General features: G+C 42.0%; 1 protein-coding gene across 1 annotated transcript in view; it reads left to right on the forward strand.

Annotated features, from left to right (window-relative positions):
- Window positions 1-19470, forward strand: part of LOC145407700 (transmembrane and immunoglobulin domain-containing protein 1-like) — a 261185-nt gene that overhangs the window by 191865 nt on the left and 49850 nt on the right. Inside the window, exon 2 of the mRNA XM_080278566.1 lies at window positions 9728-9915. Within this exon, the coding sequence (XP_080134692.1) occupies window positions 9728-9915 (188 nt within the window). The remainder of the gene's footprint in view (window positions 1-9727; window positions 9916-19470) is intronic.

Genomic DNA, 19470 nt, shown 5'->3' on the forward strand with positions numbered 1-19470 from the left:
GTACTTTCTTTTTAGTGGGCTATTATAAAATTTCATGTAAATTTATTCACACTGATGTAGGCATAGATTTACCAACAACTATATGAGTTTTTACATGCGCTGAAATATGTGATGAATTACTTTTGTCTCTGCGCAGAGTGTGGGGATAAATCAAACAGGTTTCCTTCATATTCTCGCTCCTCTTACGGCCTGCCTGCCCCTCTCCCTCACTCCTGCCAATTTCATCTCTCTCCTTTTTACAATATCGCTGCTGCCACTCTTTCATTACCTCTCCCTTCCATCAGCCTTCCATTAGCACCCTCTTCCCTCTCTCCTCGACCCTCCCTCATCACTCTTCATTACCTCCCGGACCTGCTGTATTATCCCATCACCTTGTATGTTCGCCCCTTTTATCACTCCGCCTCTTTCCCTTCCCCTGCCCTGCCCTTGTCGACAGAGTGCGTGTTCGAGAGACTCACCCTTAGGTTTCGTTCCCTAATTCCCAAAGAAATTAACGATGAATTCCCCTCTGAAACTGTGATTTTACATCGAGTGACTTGCCAAGCGGATGGCTTGTGAATTAAAGGGCAAAGGCACTTCAATTTTGACCCATAAATGTCTACATCCATTGGCTAGCTGGGGGCTTATTTCTTACATAATGCCATTCAGGAACAACGGCTGGTTATTCTCGCCATGTCTGGATGAAGAAGCCCAGCCCCCGTTCAGCCCCGGGCCTATACTCTCAAGATGGGGCAGTAAGAGAGTAGATGACTGAACTGTTTATTGGTGTCGCATGAAGGGTAAGGAGAGTGGAGAGTCTTCTTAGATCACTTGGTCTTAAAAAAAAAAAATATCTTAGTTACGAGGAGAAGCATACGATCAATTACCTTTTTTTCTGCAGGAAAGAGAAGGAAAAGAGGTAGATGAAGCCTTCCACGATTCTTAATCTTCCAGACAAAAAAAATCAGGGTCACGACCAAGAAGTGCTCAGGGTCCACATTCGTAAACTACGGTCAAGTCTCCGAAGCAACGATGACGGTATTAACACCCTCGGGCTCCTATCCTAACTCAGCTGAATAAAATCGTCTTCCATTAACTTCAACACCATCCACTTTTCCACAAACTACAAGCCAAGTGGAAGCCCCTGACCATAAAGTTATTCTCTCCACTCAGGTTCCTTATCTGACTTTACCTGGGGGTTTGGGTTTAATTAAGACCCGCAGGTATAACTTGTAATCAAACCTACCTACAAACTCGAGCACTCTCCAACCCCCTCACCCCACTCCTTACCCCATACTCCACCTTGCTCTCTTTTTCTCTTTCCCCCTCCCCCTTCTCTCTGTCTGCCTCTCGTTTCTGTGTGTATGTGTGTGTGTGTGTGTGTGTGTGTGTGTGTGTGTGTCTCTCTCTCTCTCTCTCAAGCCCTGTACCAAGATTACGTCCCATCTGTAATAGCCTCGAGTAGTCAATGAATACTAATAGTCTCCCTCTCGACAGTACTCAGCCCTTTAATATTTTCATCTCCCTAAGTCGATTTCCAAAACTGAGTAATTAAATAAATGAAACGTAAAAGGTTATGATATTTAGGGACTTTCGTTAACTGAGTCATTTTCGTGATTGAAGGTAGATTATTAAAAAGTGGATTTTTTTTTTGTGGGGGGGGGAACGTTAATTTTAGGTTATTGTGTGATTGGTAACTGAAGGGTTGGTATTGTGAGGTAATGTGTGTTGTGGGAGAGGGAGGTGTGTGAATGGGAAGGAGTTGGTGTGTTGTGATGTAATGTAATGTGATGTGTGTGTGTGTGTGTGTGTATGTGTGTTTTATATTCGTGTATGTATGAAGCGTGACCGTAGGAAATATAAGTATGAAATGTAGCACTGATAGGTGCGTATATACGGTCTTCTACTACACAAGAATCCTCTAACATCTTTAACGTATCCAACTTTTAAACTACATACACAGTCCTCATATTCCTAGAGCCTCAGTCTCCTTTAAGCTCTCAGAATATGGGTCTGACTTTGGTGTGTTCAAGGACATCCAACTTCTCAAAGCCTCCTCAGGTTAACAAAGCCTCCTTAACTCCTTCAGACACAGCCAAGAGGGAACTTAATATACTGCTGACAGTTATTAGTTGCCTCGTCTTAAACAATATATATTAGTTACCTTAACTGAGGCAGTGTCTCGTCGAAAGAAGCTGAATAGTGAGTGACAAGTTATTTATATGAAAGTAAGTACCTGCGGGATGTAAACAGAGAGCAATTAGTACAAATGTGTTGTCTATACTGAGATGTATTAGTGAGTTGCCTTACAAATGGCTATGCTCCATTAAAAGAATTTTATTTAGTAACAAGTATTCACATGAGACACATAAGCTGCATGATGAATACAATTAATAATAAGAGAATCTATAAAATAGAGTTAGTTTAGCATCTGAGTTACCTTAACAGAGACAACATTTCGTCAAAGGAAAGAGTAATTTAGCGACGAGTTATTCTCAATAAATTCGTGTGCTGATTAAAAGACACAAGTACTGTGGTTAGAGTAATTTCTTGTATACTGTCGACAGGAAGTTTCATCCATGAGTCGCTTTAAATGAGGCAACGTGTCGTCTACAGAAGGAACTTAACTGTGATGAGACACTAGTATGCGGTTAATCGAGTTTATATTTTGTGTTGATTAAATGGTAAGCGAACATTAAAGGAAGAAATCTCATCGACTGCAATTTTTTTTTTTTTCACTGTACATTCCGTATAAGTTATTTTGATAAAAGACTGCCTTTCTTCAAAACGAACAACATTTTCAACAAGGAACTACCTACGTGAGATCTACTGGCTATGTGAGATTCAGTTCACAGCATACCTCCAGCCTCAAAGGACAACATCCAACTTTTAACCAAACCAGCGTCTCAACCTCCCAATCCTACAGCCCATTTTAGTCAAACAATGTCTCAAGGCAGGGGATTCGAAGGGCCCCGCATCCTCCTTAAACCATACCTAGACGAATCTGCAAACTTAATGCACAACTTCCAGTCTTCATCAAACCAATCAGCTTAACTCTCAAATCCCACAGCCCATTTCAGGAGCTCAAACCCCAGCCAAGTAATGCTTCGAGGCAAGGGATCTGAAGCGCTTCAAATCCGACTTTGAATCACACTTAGAACACCCAGCCTCAAAGCACAACCTCCAACTTTCATCCAACCAAGAATCTCAACTCCCAGATCCTACAGCCCATTCCAGGAGCTGCAAACCCAGCCAAACAATGCCCAGAGGCAAAGGATTCGAAGCGCTCCGAATCCTTCTTTAATCACGCCTAAACCAACCGCACTAAATCCACAAAATGAACGAAGTAAGCGGGCAGGTAAACACATAAAACAGGGCCGGGGGAGCCACATCTTCCTTCTTCGGACTTCATTAGGCTGGGTAATGAGTTGTTAAATGAACTTTGAGGATTTATATCACGGTAGGACAGAGCCGAGCCTGATCCCCCGGCGCGCTCACCATCTCGCCACCGTAACACCTTAACACGTTCAAATTCCCTTTTTAATTAGAGAGGAGCGCGCACCCACGCACTTGCACACACACACACACACACACACACACACACACACACACACACACACACACACACACACACACACACACACACACACACACACACACACACACACACACACACACACACACACACACACACACACACACACACACACACACACACACACACACACACACACACACACACACACACACACACACACACACACACACACACACACACACACACACACACACACACACACACACACACACACACACACACACACACACACACACACACACACACACACACACACACACACACACACACACACACACACACACACACACACACACACACACACACACACACACACACACACACACACACACACACACACACACACACACACACACACACACACACACACACACACACACACACACACACACACACACACACACACACACACACACACACACACACACACACACACACACACACACTGGGTAGTAAACATACGCACTAGAACATCGACACACACACATACGCACAAGAACATCCACACACACACACACACACACACACACACACACACACACACACACACACACACACACACACACACACACACACACACAAGGCCAATGAATCTAGATCCTGAAAAGGAGGGGCTTGTCACTGAAGTTGAAGCATGCATAAAAAAACAAAATTTATTCCCTTTATCAGAATTTTCCCACCACGTGTGTCGGCCTTTATGCGTTGACATCAGTATATGTGATCGTAACAAAGTAAAATGGAAAACAGTTTTATAAATATACGTATTCTCGTGCTATACTATAATACATTCTCTCTCTCTCCCTCTCTCTCTCTCTCTCTCTCTCTCTCTCTCTCTCTCTCTCTCTCTCACCTTTAAACTTGAACGTAAATGACACGACGAGTAATTTGCATGAATAACCAAGTTTCCACGAATGCTTGATTTACTGATACAGTCTCGCATATTCAACAGACATTAAGGTGTCCAAGTTCCCCACGCAAGTCTGTTGTTTGGAAATTTAACCTTAGCATAATTATTTAAGACGATTATTTTATTTATAGTATTCCACTGCGACAAAGTTATTCAGCAATACGATGACCAGTTTTTATTTATTTTCTTCTTTTTTCTCTCTTTACCTTTTTTTCTTTCTGTCTCCCTGCATTTTTCTTTTTTCTTTTTTTTTGTTTCTTGGTATTAAAATGTATCAGTCTTCCCAGTTTTCTCTCTCTCTCTTTTTTTTTTTTTTTTTATACTGGTGAAATACAACGAGAATCTTATCTTGTCTAATGTGTGTTTCGGATGACTCAGTGTGTGTGTGTGTGTGTGTGTGTGTGTGTGTGTGTGTGTGTGTGTGTGTGTGTGTGTGTGTGTGTGTGTGTGTGTGCGACCCTGAGTCGCACCACAAAAAACGTTGCACGAATAACACACAAGAGAGTATTTAGGTGCAATGAGCCGAGTAAATCGCATAGGAAAAGGTGCTACGAAGCCTCCAATCCCACCTACATTAAGACCCCCAGACCCACACCACAAAACAGCCTGCTAATTGGTATAGTGACCCCTCAACCCAAGAATGATTGCCCCTCTACCCCTCCTTGATGAACCACCCAGACACGCCAGTATTTTAAAAGCGGGCACCAAGCAGAATCGCCCTCTAATTTGGCCGTAATAATGACATTTAATAATACTAAGCTTCATATTTACGGCCCTCATTAGCGGGAACAGCTCAGTTTCAGCCCAGCCGGATACTATGTCTTGATAACTGGCCGACCCCCCTTTTCTTTCAAGGCAGTGTTTGTGAGATTAGAATGTACTTGGCCTGGTGAGTTTTTCGCGCGTGTTTAGTGTGTGTGTGTGTGTGTGTGTGTGTGTGTGTGTGTGTGTGTGTGTGTGTGTGTGTGTTTGGAGTTCTTGCGTGTGTCTGGGATTTTGTACGTGTTTGGAGGTCTCGGAAACACGATTAAAAAAAGTATCGCGCAGGGTTATTCCATATTTGTAATGGTTCAGGCAATCTCCATCACGATACACGGTCAACACGTCTATTTTATCCACGGTTATTTTTTCGTACTTAAATCCTCCGATACCTAGTTTTGTGAGTTCTTGTACTTACTATATTATTTTTTACGTGTTTGGAGTACTTGTGTGTTGAGGTCCTTCACATATAAGTACGGACATAAATAATGATCCAATTCATAGCGATCAACAATGAATGTGTGATGGGATGTTCAGAACCCAACAGAATTTTTACTTTTTATTTTTATTTATTTATTTATTTATTTATCTATTTTTGCAAAGGTGTCCTAATTGTACGACCTAAAAGTAGAATGAGATTTTTACCTGAAGCTTTGCCTGAAATTCTTGCACCTGCCTGAATTCAATACACCTGCCGGAAGCACATTCCTGAAATACTCCGGCGAACCTGTAGCTCACGGTGGAGTCTGAAACCTTAACACTTTTTCAGATATCTTTATTCTCCACGATCTCGCACGTGCCTTGAAGCTTGTTCGTGTCCCAAACTTAGGCGGACTCTGCTATTTCTTGCACGCGACCCAGTGCACTTTGCGTAAACTAAACACTTTTATGTGCTTAGAGTCCTTGCGCCGTACCCTCAAGGTTCCCCATTTCGATAGATTTCGTCACCAGATCTAGAGACATCAACATCTATTAACGCTAAATTATTGCTCCTGGCTCGTGGAGCGAGCGATATTCTTGAGATATAATCAAAATTTCGGTAATTTAGTGCAGGGTGAATACTTATCTCTAGTGATTGCTGGAGTTCGGTGTATACTGCAACATTCTAGAGCCTTCTGACTTGAAAAATTTATACCTTGGGCGCCACGGGAGGCTTCGTTAACTCCACCTTAGCCTCATGCATCCTGGTATCACCCTTTTAACTCTTCCCCTGATAATGTCAGAGGAGAGTGTTGTTATCACTGGGATCAATAGGTGTCCGTCCGTAGAGCTGGGCGGCAGGACGGCAGGGCGGCTGGTGGGGCATAGAAATTTCGTTTCCAGGCCAAAACTCAGAAAGTGTTCACGATAGAGTAATGAAGTTTCACATAGTAATGTGTCTTATAGTGAACTGGTACCTTTTGATAGGTAGAATACTATTTCTTAAGTACTTTTGTTTTTAATAATGAAAAAAGTAAAAAAAAAAATAATCCAAAGATTTCAATGTGGCCTGCACAAGGAATCTGAAGGGACCCGGTTATGTGTCCTCAAGGCGTTCTTACACTCATCTTTAAAAGAAAAGATGGGAGGGTGAGGGCCGTTATGCCCTTGGTGTGCAGGGAGGTGTGGGGTATGTGCTTGGATGGGTAGAGAGTTGTAACACCGCGCCGTAGCGTTGCCTATGTTAGCTTGCTTGTTGCTACCGGACGATATTACTAAATTTAGTTGAGCAGCCACTGTACTCCCATCATATTAATTTGACTCAACTGCAATATTATCTTCACATAAACTTGGCCCAGATATTCGTCGTTTTGCAGCTGATTACGTGAAGTCTAGGGGAAGAAAAACGCAATGCTACAGCTCCAGATCCTTTCTACAGCACTTAATCTTGACTAGCAGCATATCCTATTGTTCATCCATTAATACAGCTTAGCATTAAAGTCGTAGAGACAGGAGATTTAGGCCAAGTTAGAGTAAAAATCGTATAGTGACAGAATCATAAAAGTCTTATATCTAACCTCTTATAGTTCAATAAATCTAACATTGCATAAAATCGTTCTGAGTTAGCAAGAATAATTTAATATATGGCCTAAGAAATGTTGCATCCCTGACCTTACTTCAGAAAAGAGAGGGATAGCGTACATGAGACGCAGCTGTAAAATTTTCTCCACCTTTGAGAAAGCTGAAAAAATTTTGAGGCACAAGGGGGACGAGAGACAGAGAAAAAAAAAAGTTGATTATATTTTCCGTGTCCATGTTCCCCATCGATATGACATGAGTGGGCAGTTGGCGACCTATGCAACTACTGAGGCAACTGCATGCAAGATTGGTGCGGACGTTCATGTACAGAGTGGAAACAGGGAAAGGAACTCTAATATGCAGTGCTGTGGTTGTAGTCCAAGTGGAGATGGGGATTATGTGGTATATCTTTTCCTTAGCGATTTATTCTGCATTTAACAGCTCAGTATCCTCTTGTATGTTATGTTATTGATGCGATTGTGGTTAATATTAAAGCTAAATAAATAACATGGAAGGTAACATCACAGAGCAATACGCAAAACAAATCGCCAAGGAAGAGGTGTTACGAAAGCCACCTTTGGCCTATGGTGGGTCGCCCGGATGAGAAGTGAGAATGGGAAGTGAGGGTGAGAGAGAGAAAGAAAGGGAACACTGAGTGGAAAAGGGAGGAGAGGAGAAAGGGAGAACTGGAAGGAAAGGGGAGGAGAGGAGAAAGGGAGAGAATTAAAAGGATGGAAGAGGAGGGGAGGGGAAAGAAACGAGGAAGAAAAGAAAAGGAAGGAAAGAGAAGGCAGCCCAATATGGAAAGGGTTAATTTTACGATTCTGAGTGTGAGGGAGTCTGAATGTGAGAATGAAATGGTGACTGGGTGAAACTGGAGTAGAAGGAGTAGGGAGGAGTTTTGGAGGGGAAGTGAGGACGGGAAAGAAGAAACAGAGGAGGAGGAAAGAAGGCAAAAAGGGGGAAAGGGAAAGAAAGGAAGTTTTAGCGAAGGAGGAAGGAAGAAAAGAAAAAAAGGAGGGGAGAGGAAGGAAGGAAGATAAATTACAACCGTTGAAGATATTGAAAAAAGGTAGAGAAACGATGGAAAAAGGGAAATGGCAATAAATATGGAAGGAAAAGGAAGAAAATGAAAGCGAAGAAAATGGAAAAGGAATGAGAGAGAGAGAGAGAGAGAGAGAGAGAGAGAGAGAGAGAGTAATGGCGTGGCGCAGGTAACCTCGTTTAATAAGCACTAAGACCGTCGTAACTCTCCCCCCACGACCTCACTGCCACTAACTACCTTACCCTTGCCTCCCTGCCCCTAACTACCTCCCTAACCACCTTTCTAACTACCTGCCTTTAACGACTCTCCTGCCTCCCTAACGACCTGCCTAACTAATTTCCTAACCACCTGCCTATAAAAGCCCACCTAACTACTCCTTAACTGCCTCCCTCCTAACTACCTTGAACCTTGAAGTAACTATCCATTAATTACCGTAACCTCATATGCCCCAAACGTCCCTTTGACTTTTAACCATTAACTTCCTGTCTATAACTGTCCTTAACTATTCTTATAACTACCTCCCTAACTACCTCCCTAGCCACAATCTCCTCACTGTCTCTACATAGTCATCCATTTCAATTTAGAGTAGAAAATTTTAACCAGGTGAAAGTGGGCCATACGAGCACAGGTGTGGGAATACTGCCACGACGAACCCTCTCACGGTCGGCACAGCTCCATCATTCTATACCCCTTTTACTCTGACTTGGCCTGTAATTGCCACCTCTCCATCTTATATATCGAGTTGTAACAGTAGATTAGCACTAGTCCGTGATGCTAGTAACGAAAAAGTGCTGTTAGAAGAACGCATTGTTGCGGCACTGTTTCGTCCTGCCCCTGAGCTACGTGAAATAAGCGGCAAAAGGACGAAAATTTAGGCCAAATTAACCTGAAATAACTATAGTCGAGGAAACTTCAGGTGATTTTATTCAGCAGAAAGTGAGAGTCGGAACCTAAGGGTGTTAATACTGTCACAACTCATCTTCTCATGGCCCTTATTCTCGTCGATTACGGAAGCCCCCTGACACCTTTTCCTAAGCGATTTATTTTGCTTATTACACCTTACTGTCCTATTCTGTGCTATATAAATCCTTTCAGTATCGCCATACTCTGCATAAATAAAGTGTGAAAGGATAATAACCAGCCGCATCGAAAAATAAATCGCTAAGGAAGAGGTGCTAGGGAGCCTCCTTAGCTGACGAGAAAAAGGGTCTAGTCTTCGATTCCAGCTAACACCAAGGAGTATCACTGAGCTGAGAATAAGTCAAAGCTATGATTTTTTTTTCTCAGCTAATTGGTGTTCCATGGCGTTAGCTGGAATGTAAGACTAAAGCCCTAATTTTTGTCGGTTATGGAATCTCCCTAGCACCTCTTCCTTAGCGATTTAATACTCCACATGCTCTTGTTATACAGTGACCCTAAGCCTTCTCCTTCTCCTTTCCAGTGGCAGCGTTGTTGGCGGGTGTGGCGGGCGATGGTGGTGGGCGTCTGGAGGTGGAAGTGGGCGGGGGCGGTGCGGGTGTGGGCGTGGGTGGATTGTTGGATGGGGTCACGAACAACACCCACACCATCGTCCTACCCGGGGACTCTGCCAAGCTCGCGTGTCCCCTCCCTTCAGATGTGTATGGATCGGTAAGTATTAAATTATTCCACATTTTATACCAGTTTTACTCTAACCTGATCTTCCTCTTCAGTACTGAGTTGCAACACGAGACTGGCAGTGAAAGTTGAAGCCAGTCACAAAGAAGTGCTGTGGAAAGTAAGTGAAAGCACAGTACCGTCGAATTCTGCTACTGAATGACGTGAAATGAGCTGCAGAGGGGAAAAAAAATCTGGACCAAGTTAGAGTAAAGGAACTATAGTACTAAGTTACTCGCCAATTAAAACAGGATGTCAAGAATGTACAATAGACGGAAAAAGTTGGTACAGTATTAACACACCTGTTTCTATATCAATCCATCTTTTACCAGACGATTTCATTCAGCCCAGAAGAATAAATGTATCTTATTGTAGAGTTTTTGAGGATTTTTATCAAACCCCTTCCTTTTGAAAATTGTCTCCTTAGCTATATGGAATCGTGTGGAGACAGCAAGATCGAACTAAAAAGAATTCAATGTAAAGGAGAGGTTGATGGATGGATCTAATTTTTTGAAAGCCATATATAATTATCTTTCCCGTTTGTTATCATATTAAATCTTGCCAAAATTTACTTTATAATAAGGGAAAGAGTTAGTAATGTGAAGATGATGATTATGATGATGATGATGATGATGAAAGTTTATGGACACTGAAATGAAAATGTTCAGGGATGCACTGTGATAATGATGATAATGATGTTGATTCTGCTCAAGACAATGATGGTGTTGATGTTGTTAGCGATGACGATGATGATGATGAAGCTGTCAGTGATGTTGATAATGATGATAGTGATAATGCTGACGATAACCCTGAACTGTTACGCACACCTAAAATTTCCAGCCAAGCGAAAAACAACACATATCTCAGCCAACACATTTTTTCCCTTGCCATCGTTAGGGTCATTTCTTGCTATTTACGTGACGGATTTCCTAGGTATTTTCCGGCTTGTTTTTCTTGCCTTTGAACATTAAGGACAAGCAACATTAAAGCGATTAACCGTTCAGGGTCGGAATTAAAGTTGCTGGGGCCAAAGGTAAACACTGGATAGAGAGGTCCTTGATATCTACTTATTTTTTTCTGTCATAGTCTACGCAACTCTAGTATTATTTCCAACTAAAGCCAGACGGTTTTATTCAGCTGAGAGTGAGTTATAGGAGCCAGAGAGTGTTTTGCTGTCACTGTCTCGTCAACTTTACTATTACAGGTCGGATAACACGAGACGATTTTAGGCGATTTTACACAACTGAGGATCAGTCATAGGAGCCGTGGGATATTAACAGCTCAAATTAGGATATTAAAGTTGTTGGAACCAAGAGCAAACGTTTCGTAAAGGCTTTTGCTATCTCTGTTACTATTCTGAGAGACACAGGAGGCTTCGCGGCACCTTTTCCTTTGCTATTTATGTTAGTTATTACATCTTTTTGTGTGTGTGTATGTTGTTCAGGTCGTTTCCATAGCCAGCCAGTGAAGTTGCTTGATTATATGGATGTCACCACGTGAAGGCGTCCCTCTCCAGTACAGAGATGGCCTTTAAGATTAAAATCCGTCATCGGAGTGAGGGGATAAAAATAAAACTGGCTGTGTGGGGTGAGGTGACGCCTAGCTGTTAACTGTCAATTATATATATAAATATTTAATTTTTCAGCGGCTGGCCTAAAGCAATTGTTACACATTAGTGAGTTAATTGTATTAAAACATTCTGGTGACGGACTAATTTACATGTGGATGACAGAGGCTTTATTTTGGTGAAGGTCCCTGTGAAACTGTCCATTCTACCTCTTCACACACACTCAATTAGGACATGTAGCAGTTAATGACACACTGTTATCATCATTATTATCATCGTCATCATCATCATCGCCGTATATATTTTATGCTTGTGCTGCTTTTACTCTTGTTGTACAGGGGCAATGACCTCTGTTGTAACGCTGCAGTGGTCTTTGTAATGCAATATATCAATCAATCAACCGATCAGAAAACTATTAAACAATCAATTTATCGTCGTCGTCGTCGCTATAGTTTTCAGTATAATCATCATATTGTTTCATCATCATCATTATCCTCTTTCCCATCTAAGGACTGAATAAGGTAACATCCAGACACCAAGGAGAGACAAAATACGAATTTTTAGAGAAATATCAATAATAACGCCAGAGATATGGACCCAGCAATCAGTCACACATCATTTAAGAGACAAGGAGAAATAGGAAACAATCAATTAATTCAGTCAATTTTCCGAACGATATTTTGAAAGCATACTAGCGGTCCAAACGTGGAGAAAAGAAAGCCACAAAATAAAGAAAAAGAAAAAGAAAAGGGAAAGGAAAGGGATGCAGAGGGGGGGGAGGGTGATGACACGCGGTAAAACGGAGGGGGAGGGGGAGGGAGGGATATCAAGAAGGTCATGAGGAGGGGGGCAAAAGGGGGGATAATGACGCCACGTAACCCGCCATCCCACCCTGGCATCATGTACATCTCCTGATCTCCATTCCTACAATCTCCCCCCACCCCGTCCCTCCACTACTTTCTTCCACGTTCCTCTTTTCGTCCACATCCCTTTTTTTTATTTTTAATATCTTTCCAATGTTCTCCCGTCCACATTGTTTTTTTTTACCTTCTCTCCAGTTCCCTCCTTTCGTCTGGCTTCCTGTCATATTTCATCAGGTCCTTTCTCGGTTTTCCCCATCTCTCGTTTTCATCCCATGTTTTCGCCTGTGATTATAGTGTGACCTTCTCTTCACGTCTGGCCTTGATCTCCTGCGTCCCACCTTCTTTCCTTCGTTTTTCTCGCTTCTACCAGGCTCTTCCTTTCCTTCCACCTTACCCAGCTTTTTTTTTTTTTAACTTTATTCCATCTCTCTCCTTTAGTACCTTAATTCAACCTCTTTTTCTCCAGGCTTCTCCCCTCTGCTTTTCTTCTATTAGCTTTGTGCCGTTTATTTTCCTTCCTTTCTTCCAGTGCTGCTTAGCTTTTTTTTTTTTTCTTTCCATTTTCCTTCATCGCTGTCCATTTGTCTAGTAATCTCTTTCCCCTCCCCCACCCCGCCCTGTATATGGCCAATCTTCTTCATTTTACCATCTTTCCTTAAGGCCATCTTGCATTTTACGCCATCCTTTCGCTTTGCATTTTTCGTCATCACTTTCTCCTTTCCTCCAGGCTTCCCCTTTCTCTTGCCTTCCACATTCTTCTCTCTCTCTCTCTCTCTCTCTCTCTCTCTCTCTCTCTCTCTCTCTCTCTCTCCTCTTGATTTGTTTCCTCTTCCCCAAGTCTTTTGCACTTTCCTCCAACTCCCTCCTTATGCCCCAGCCTTCCAACCCGCCCCAAAGATCTCTCTATCTCAAACTCCATTTTACTTTTCTCTCCAGCTGTCTCCTTGTCTTCTGAGTCCTAACTTCTTTCTTAACCTCTTCTTATATTTTTCCTCCAGCTTCCGCCTTATGCCCTTGTCTTCCAACTCTTTTTCAAGGCTCTTTTTCATCCTTCCTTTTCTACGTTTGCTCTTTTTTGTGTGCCTTTTCATTTATTGTTTTTTATTCTCTTAAACGATTTCTTCTTCTGACAGCCTTCCATTTTCTTTCTAAACCTCTCTTTGATTATATGATTTTTTTTTTCACATCCTTTGTTTTTTTAAGAGTCTCGGTTCTCTTTCAAACGTGTTTTATTTATTTTGTATCTTCTCTTTATCTTGTCTTTGCTTCTCCTTTTCCTCCGGGTTCTTGTTCTTTTCCGTATTCTGTTTTCCTTTTCGTGTTTCTGTTCCTGTTCCACTTTTCTTTCCGCCTTGGTCTCTGCTTCTCATTGTCTAGTAGTCCTTGCTGTCTGTGGTATTCGTTTTGTCTTTGTCATGATTCTGTTTTTCCTTTTTTTTTTCCTTTCTGTTTTCTATTTAATTTCTGCTCTTCCTGTTCTTCATTCTAATTCCTCTTCTTCAGGTCTTCCTGTTCTTGCTATTTTTTGGTGTTCCGATCTCTGTGTGTCTGTCTGTTTGTCTCTATGTCTCTGTCTCTGTCTCTGTCTGTCTGTCTGTCTGTCTGTCTGTCTGTCTGTCTGTCTCTGTCTCTGTCTCTGTCTCTCTCTCTCTCTCTAGCTTCCATTTCTGCCATTGTGGTTTTCCTGTCCTGTACTTCCCCGTTCTATATAACTTCCCTCTCTCTTCCTCCTCACCTTCTTCTCCTCTAGATCTTGCCTCCTCTCTTGCGATCTTAGTCTGGGTTCTTCTTTCTTTTACTACCCTTCTTCCTGTCTTCTTTTTTCAACTCTTACTGTTCTCTTTTCTGTACTTTCTTCCTCTCTTTTTTTCTCTTTTTCTTCTGTCTCCTTTGCCACCGCCTCCTGCATCCCTCTAACTGGTGACCTAATTTTCTCTCCTCTTTATCCTCCTCCTCTTTCCTTATTGCTTGTTCATCCTCTCTCTTCTTCCTATTCCTATTTCTTCCCCTCTTATTCCTTGCATTAACTCTTCTTTTTGGATCATCTTTCTCCTCCTCTTTATTAGGCCTCCATTTTTTTCCTTCTTCTTATTCCTCCTCCTACTCTTCCTCCTCCCCTTCCTTCTCCTCCTTCTCCTCATCTTCTTCTTCTTCCTCCTCCTTCTCCTCCTTGTCCTACTCTCCTTCTTTGTCATTCTTTCACCTTCCTCTCCTCTCATTGCTGCTTGGAGCCTTCCATCTACCCTAATCATTGCTTCCTTATATTTCTTCTTCTTTTCTTCTTCTCGTTCCTCCTCCTCCTCCTCCTCCTACTCCTCCTCCTCCTCCTCCTCCTCCTCCATCTGATTGCGCCCATCCAACCACCACCTCCACCCCTCCATTCCCATCCTTCCCCCAAACCTCATCTCTTGGAAGTGTCGCGCAACTTTTCTCTGCTTCATCACACACTATTCAGGCAAAACATATTTAGGGGGCGAGGGTGTGGGGGTGGGTATGGGAGAGGGTGTGGGGGTGGGTGGGGGTGAGGGTGTGGGGGTGGATGGGGAAGGGGAGAAAAAGGGAGGCGAGTTCTGAGATTATGAAAGCCGCGAGAAATAGTGTAGTGCTGCCCAGACTCTTTCTAACACCAAGGTACATGCATACATACACATATAAATAGATAGATAGATGGATGGACAGATAGACAGACACAGGTAGACAGATGAATGGATGGATGGATAAAGAGAGAGAGAGAGAGAGAGAGAGAGAGAGAGAGAGAGAGAGAGACAGACAGACAGACAGACAGACAGACAGAGACAGAGACAGAGACAGACAGACAGACAGACAGAATGACAGATAGATAGATAGATAGATAGACAGATAAACAGACAGACAGACAGATAATCATCCCTTAAGAGACATACAGAAATTCATATACTTCAACCTGCACACAAAAATACACAACTCTTGAACTTGGAGGTGATTCAATCGGCTTCTGACAACTTTATAAACACCTGTAACTCCACCACCATCACCACCACCACCATCATCATCATCAACATCGTCGGGAATGTCAGCTATTGGAAAGTTGGACGGGGGCTGAATTTTACACAGTGGATTGCTGCTGTTACGTAAAAATATGACTGCTTCACACGCTCATCACCAGCACTTTAAAAATAATTCGGCATAATGTGGGGTGAGTTAACGAACGACTTTATACTAACATTCTCGGTATATCTGTGTTAAGTGTGATAATTTAACGAACTAATTATGATATTGTTTTTGGTGTGTGTGTGTTAAATTTCGTCCCCCTCAATGCTTCTAAGATTGTAAAAGAAATGACTGACGCAATGTTTTCAGTTTGCGAGCGTGATTTTTGCTTAGTGTCTTGTGGGATTGGTGGAACAATGAGTAGTAGTAGTAGTAGTACAAGCAGCAAAAGTAGTAGTAGTAGTAGTAGTAGTAGTAGTAGTAGTAGTAGTCGTTGAAACATCTGAAACATGAACTCGGTGCACTGCAGGCTGAAGTTGTCCCTGTTCTTGCAATCCACTATCATCCTTTCGGGGGATAGGGAGGGAGTATAGGGATGCTTATATAGCCGGGCCGAGGAGCCACCCGGTTATCAGTGCCACCACGTGAAGGCGTCCATCTCTAGCACCCGAATAAGTGAGAATACAAGATAACAAGACATAAACGTTTCAATTTATCAACCTAAACTTTGCATATTTTTTTGATGGAAATGATGATGAGGCGAGGGTACAAGATAAAAGGAAAAGAATACTGAAGATAATATTAAACAACACAGAGAAGCTGATGCAAGGAGATGGAGGCCGAGAACGAGTTGGGAGGATCAAGAGATGTGCATGAGAAGGCAGTCTGATCCGGAGGGAGAGTGGAGATGAGTGGTGATGGAGAGGATTGCGAGTGTTTTTGTCTACAACACTTTAAACACTAGGATTAGGTGGATGGCGATATCTATTTATCTATCTGTTTGAACGTCTGAGTGTCTGTCGTTCTGGCTGTCTATCCAACATATTAATCTTTTTATCTACTATCAATCTATTTCTGTTTTTTTCTGTATCATGAGCGACTTCTTTATTAATCTCATTATTTACCTACGTATGTATAGAAGTCTGTGTGTCTTTCTATTATCTGTCTATTTCTTCACCTCTCTGTCTATCCACCCATCTATCAGTCTATCCGTCTGTCTACCTACCTATCTATCTATCCATCCATCCACCCATAAAACAATCATTGCATCTCCAACACCGCATTCTAGAAACATCCAAAACAGAACGACCGCCTGCACATCCTTCCCTACTCATGAACAACCCCCCACATCCCTCTTCCCACATCCCACTCCATCACATACACAGAATGATAATATTTACTGATGGGTCCAACCTTCTATTGCTTTGTTGATGGGTTATTTTGAGTGGGTCTTTTGGGAGACTCGTAAGGTGAATGGTGGTGTCTTGGAAATGTGCCTTCTTGTCTGACAGTGAATGGCAAAATATTAATGGTCATCGTGAGTTTAGTATCAGTTATCGTTATCATAATTTACTTCGTTATCAACATCATAATCAATGTCGTCATCATCATCATTAATACATCCTCTTAGTTCTTCTCCCCTCCTTCTACTCATCCTCCTGCTGCTGCTCCTGCTCCTGCTCATCCTCCTCTTTCTCATCACCATCTCCCTACTTGCTAAAGATATGGGATGGGTAGGATCCACGAACAAAAGAAAAAAATCCAGGTGAATTATAATACAGAAACCAGAATCAAAACGGCTGTACATTCATATCCGTCTCATTCATATCTTCATTAATCTGCTGAGAGTTTTCTTCACTGCAAATCATTCATCCATTCACCCACCACAGTAAGTTTCATTTATATCCTAGTTACTTCCATCAACGCATATCTACTGTAAATATCAATCCAATTACCATTCTTACTCTCAATCATCTCTTCTATTTTCAACCTATTCATCAACTCGCTCATTCTCATTCCTTCCTATATCCTGTAGTCACTCGCTTTTCACTCATACTCTCACACACCCTCCATCCATCCATCATCCACACATCTACTTATCCTCTATGTGCTTGTTTCAGTGCCAATTCTTACACCCATAATCCATTATTCATTGTTCAGGCATCTAGTTTGTAGTCATCAAACCTAACAACCCAATTTAACCTAAGCCAACTATTTATCCATTCATTATTTACACTTTTTCTCAATCTACACACAAGCACACACACACACACACACACACACACACACACACACACACACACACACCACATACAACCCCTCCAGCATAAACACCCATCATCCCTCCCACACACATCCATCATCCCCCCCCACACACACACCCATCACCTCCCCCCCCAACACACACACATCATCTCCACTCATCTCGTAAGTGCTTGCTTCTCCACCTACCTCCCTTTCTCTCACCATTACATTATTTCCCCGTGCATTAAGCCTAGCCACCAGCCCTGCCTCCTTCCGTCTCTCATTCTCTGCGCCTCCAGTAAGCCGGAATGGATTATCTTTTACATCTCCGGTCTGTCTGTTTCCCGGCCAGGCTTATCAATCACGCGGGTCAGGATGGGTTCAGCTGATGACCCCTGCGTGGTACTATTTCCCCGATAATGAAGTGTTCATAGCTTATCTTTCTGTGTCGTTGTCTGTCTCTGTCTGTCTATGTACCTGTCCTTGTCTGCCTGTCTGTCTGTCCATCTGTCCTCTCTCTCTCTCTCTCTCTCTCTCTCTCTCTCTCTCTCTCACTCTAGCATATATTCTATTAATCAAAAAGCCAGTAAATTAACCAATCAATCCATCTAACTGTCTAATTATCTATCTATCCATCCATCCAGTCATCCATCCATTTATCTATCGATCTACTTTGGGATATTTTCGCCTTTTTAGTAGCTTATTTCCCATACCTAACTACCAGAAAAGGATAGTAATACAACTCAATATCCACTCCATTGAACTTCTTCGTGACTAGCACCATATTCCAGTGCTGTACTATTTTTACACTAATCTGGCCTAAATCTGCCATCTCTCCATCCCTAGGTTGTAACAATATATACACTAAAATATAATGCTAGTCATGATGAAGTGCTATGAGAAGGATGTAGAGCTGTGATATTGTCTTTTTCTGCCACTGATTAACATGAGATAAAATGAAAAAGGACGTAAAGCTGGGCCAAGTTAGGGTAAAAAGAGTGTAGTCGTTTGTCACTGGTCATCATTTAAGAGAGAGAGAGAGAGAGAGAGAGAGAGAGAGAGAGAGGAATGTAGTTAGGGGGTGAAATCTGCTCCTGTAAACATGCCCTAAAACTTTCCCCCTTTCCCTAAAACGTGTTGGGTTTAGCCTCGACACTTAATCCTTCCACTGATATTCCCTTCCTCATCACGTGGTTCTTCCCCTGTCGCCCTCCTTCCTTCCAAACTGTCAGCAAATCTCACAACAGTCGGGGGGCACGCCTTCTCAGTCACTTATAATTTACTGGGAAGATATAACAGCTTCGAACCACGTCTAAAGGGGGTACAAGTAGGGCCAAAAATGTTAAATCTCCCTAATATACATCTTTTCCAAATGTGTGTGTATAATCTCTCCCTGAATAAAAAATACTGGATTATATTTGATTATATTTGGGCAACCCCGGAAATGCAAAGGAATTATTCAGCGAGACTGTGTGATGTGGAGAGCTTGGGTGGAGTGAAAATGATAATAATGATAATGATAATACACTTCCTGCTCTGATAATCCCATACGTGGGGGGAGAGAGAGAGAATGAGTCTATTGAAAAGGCATAATGCGATTTGGTTTTGTAATATTTTCCAGCACAATTGAGGAAAACGAGTGAATAAATGTATTGTAAAATTTAACATGTTTCAGTTATGCAATTATCTCATGTGAAGTTTTAGAGAATGGTTTATCTAGTAAGCTTTTCATTTCTAACGTCTCTGATAGCTATAAAATTATTCAAGGAAGAAATCAATATGCTTATTACAAAAGGAAGGAAAAAAAAATAAAGTCTGTACGAGATCTCTTTTCCTGATTAAACAGTATCGTCTAGAGAGAGCATGATGGCTTAAAAATAATAAAAGACATCAATTTAGTTTATG

Source organism: Coenobita brevimanus, chromosome 74 (genome assembly GCF_032717465.1).
Source record: "Coenobita brevimanus isolate Jiangsu-jjx chromosome 74, ASM3271746v2, whole genome shotgun sequence".
Taxonomy (NCBI): Eukaryota; Metazoa; Arthropoda; class Malacostraca; order Decapoda; family Coenobitidae; genus Coenobita; species Coenobita brevimanus.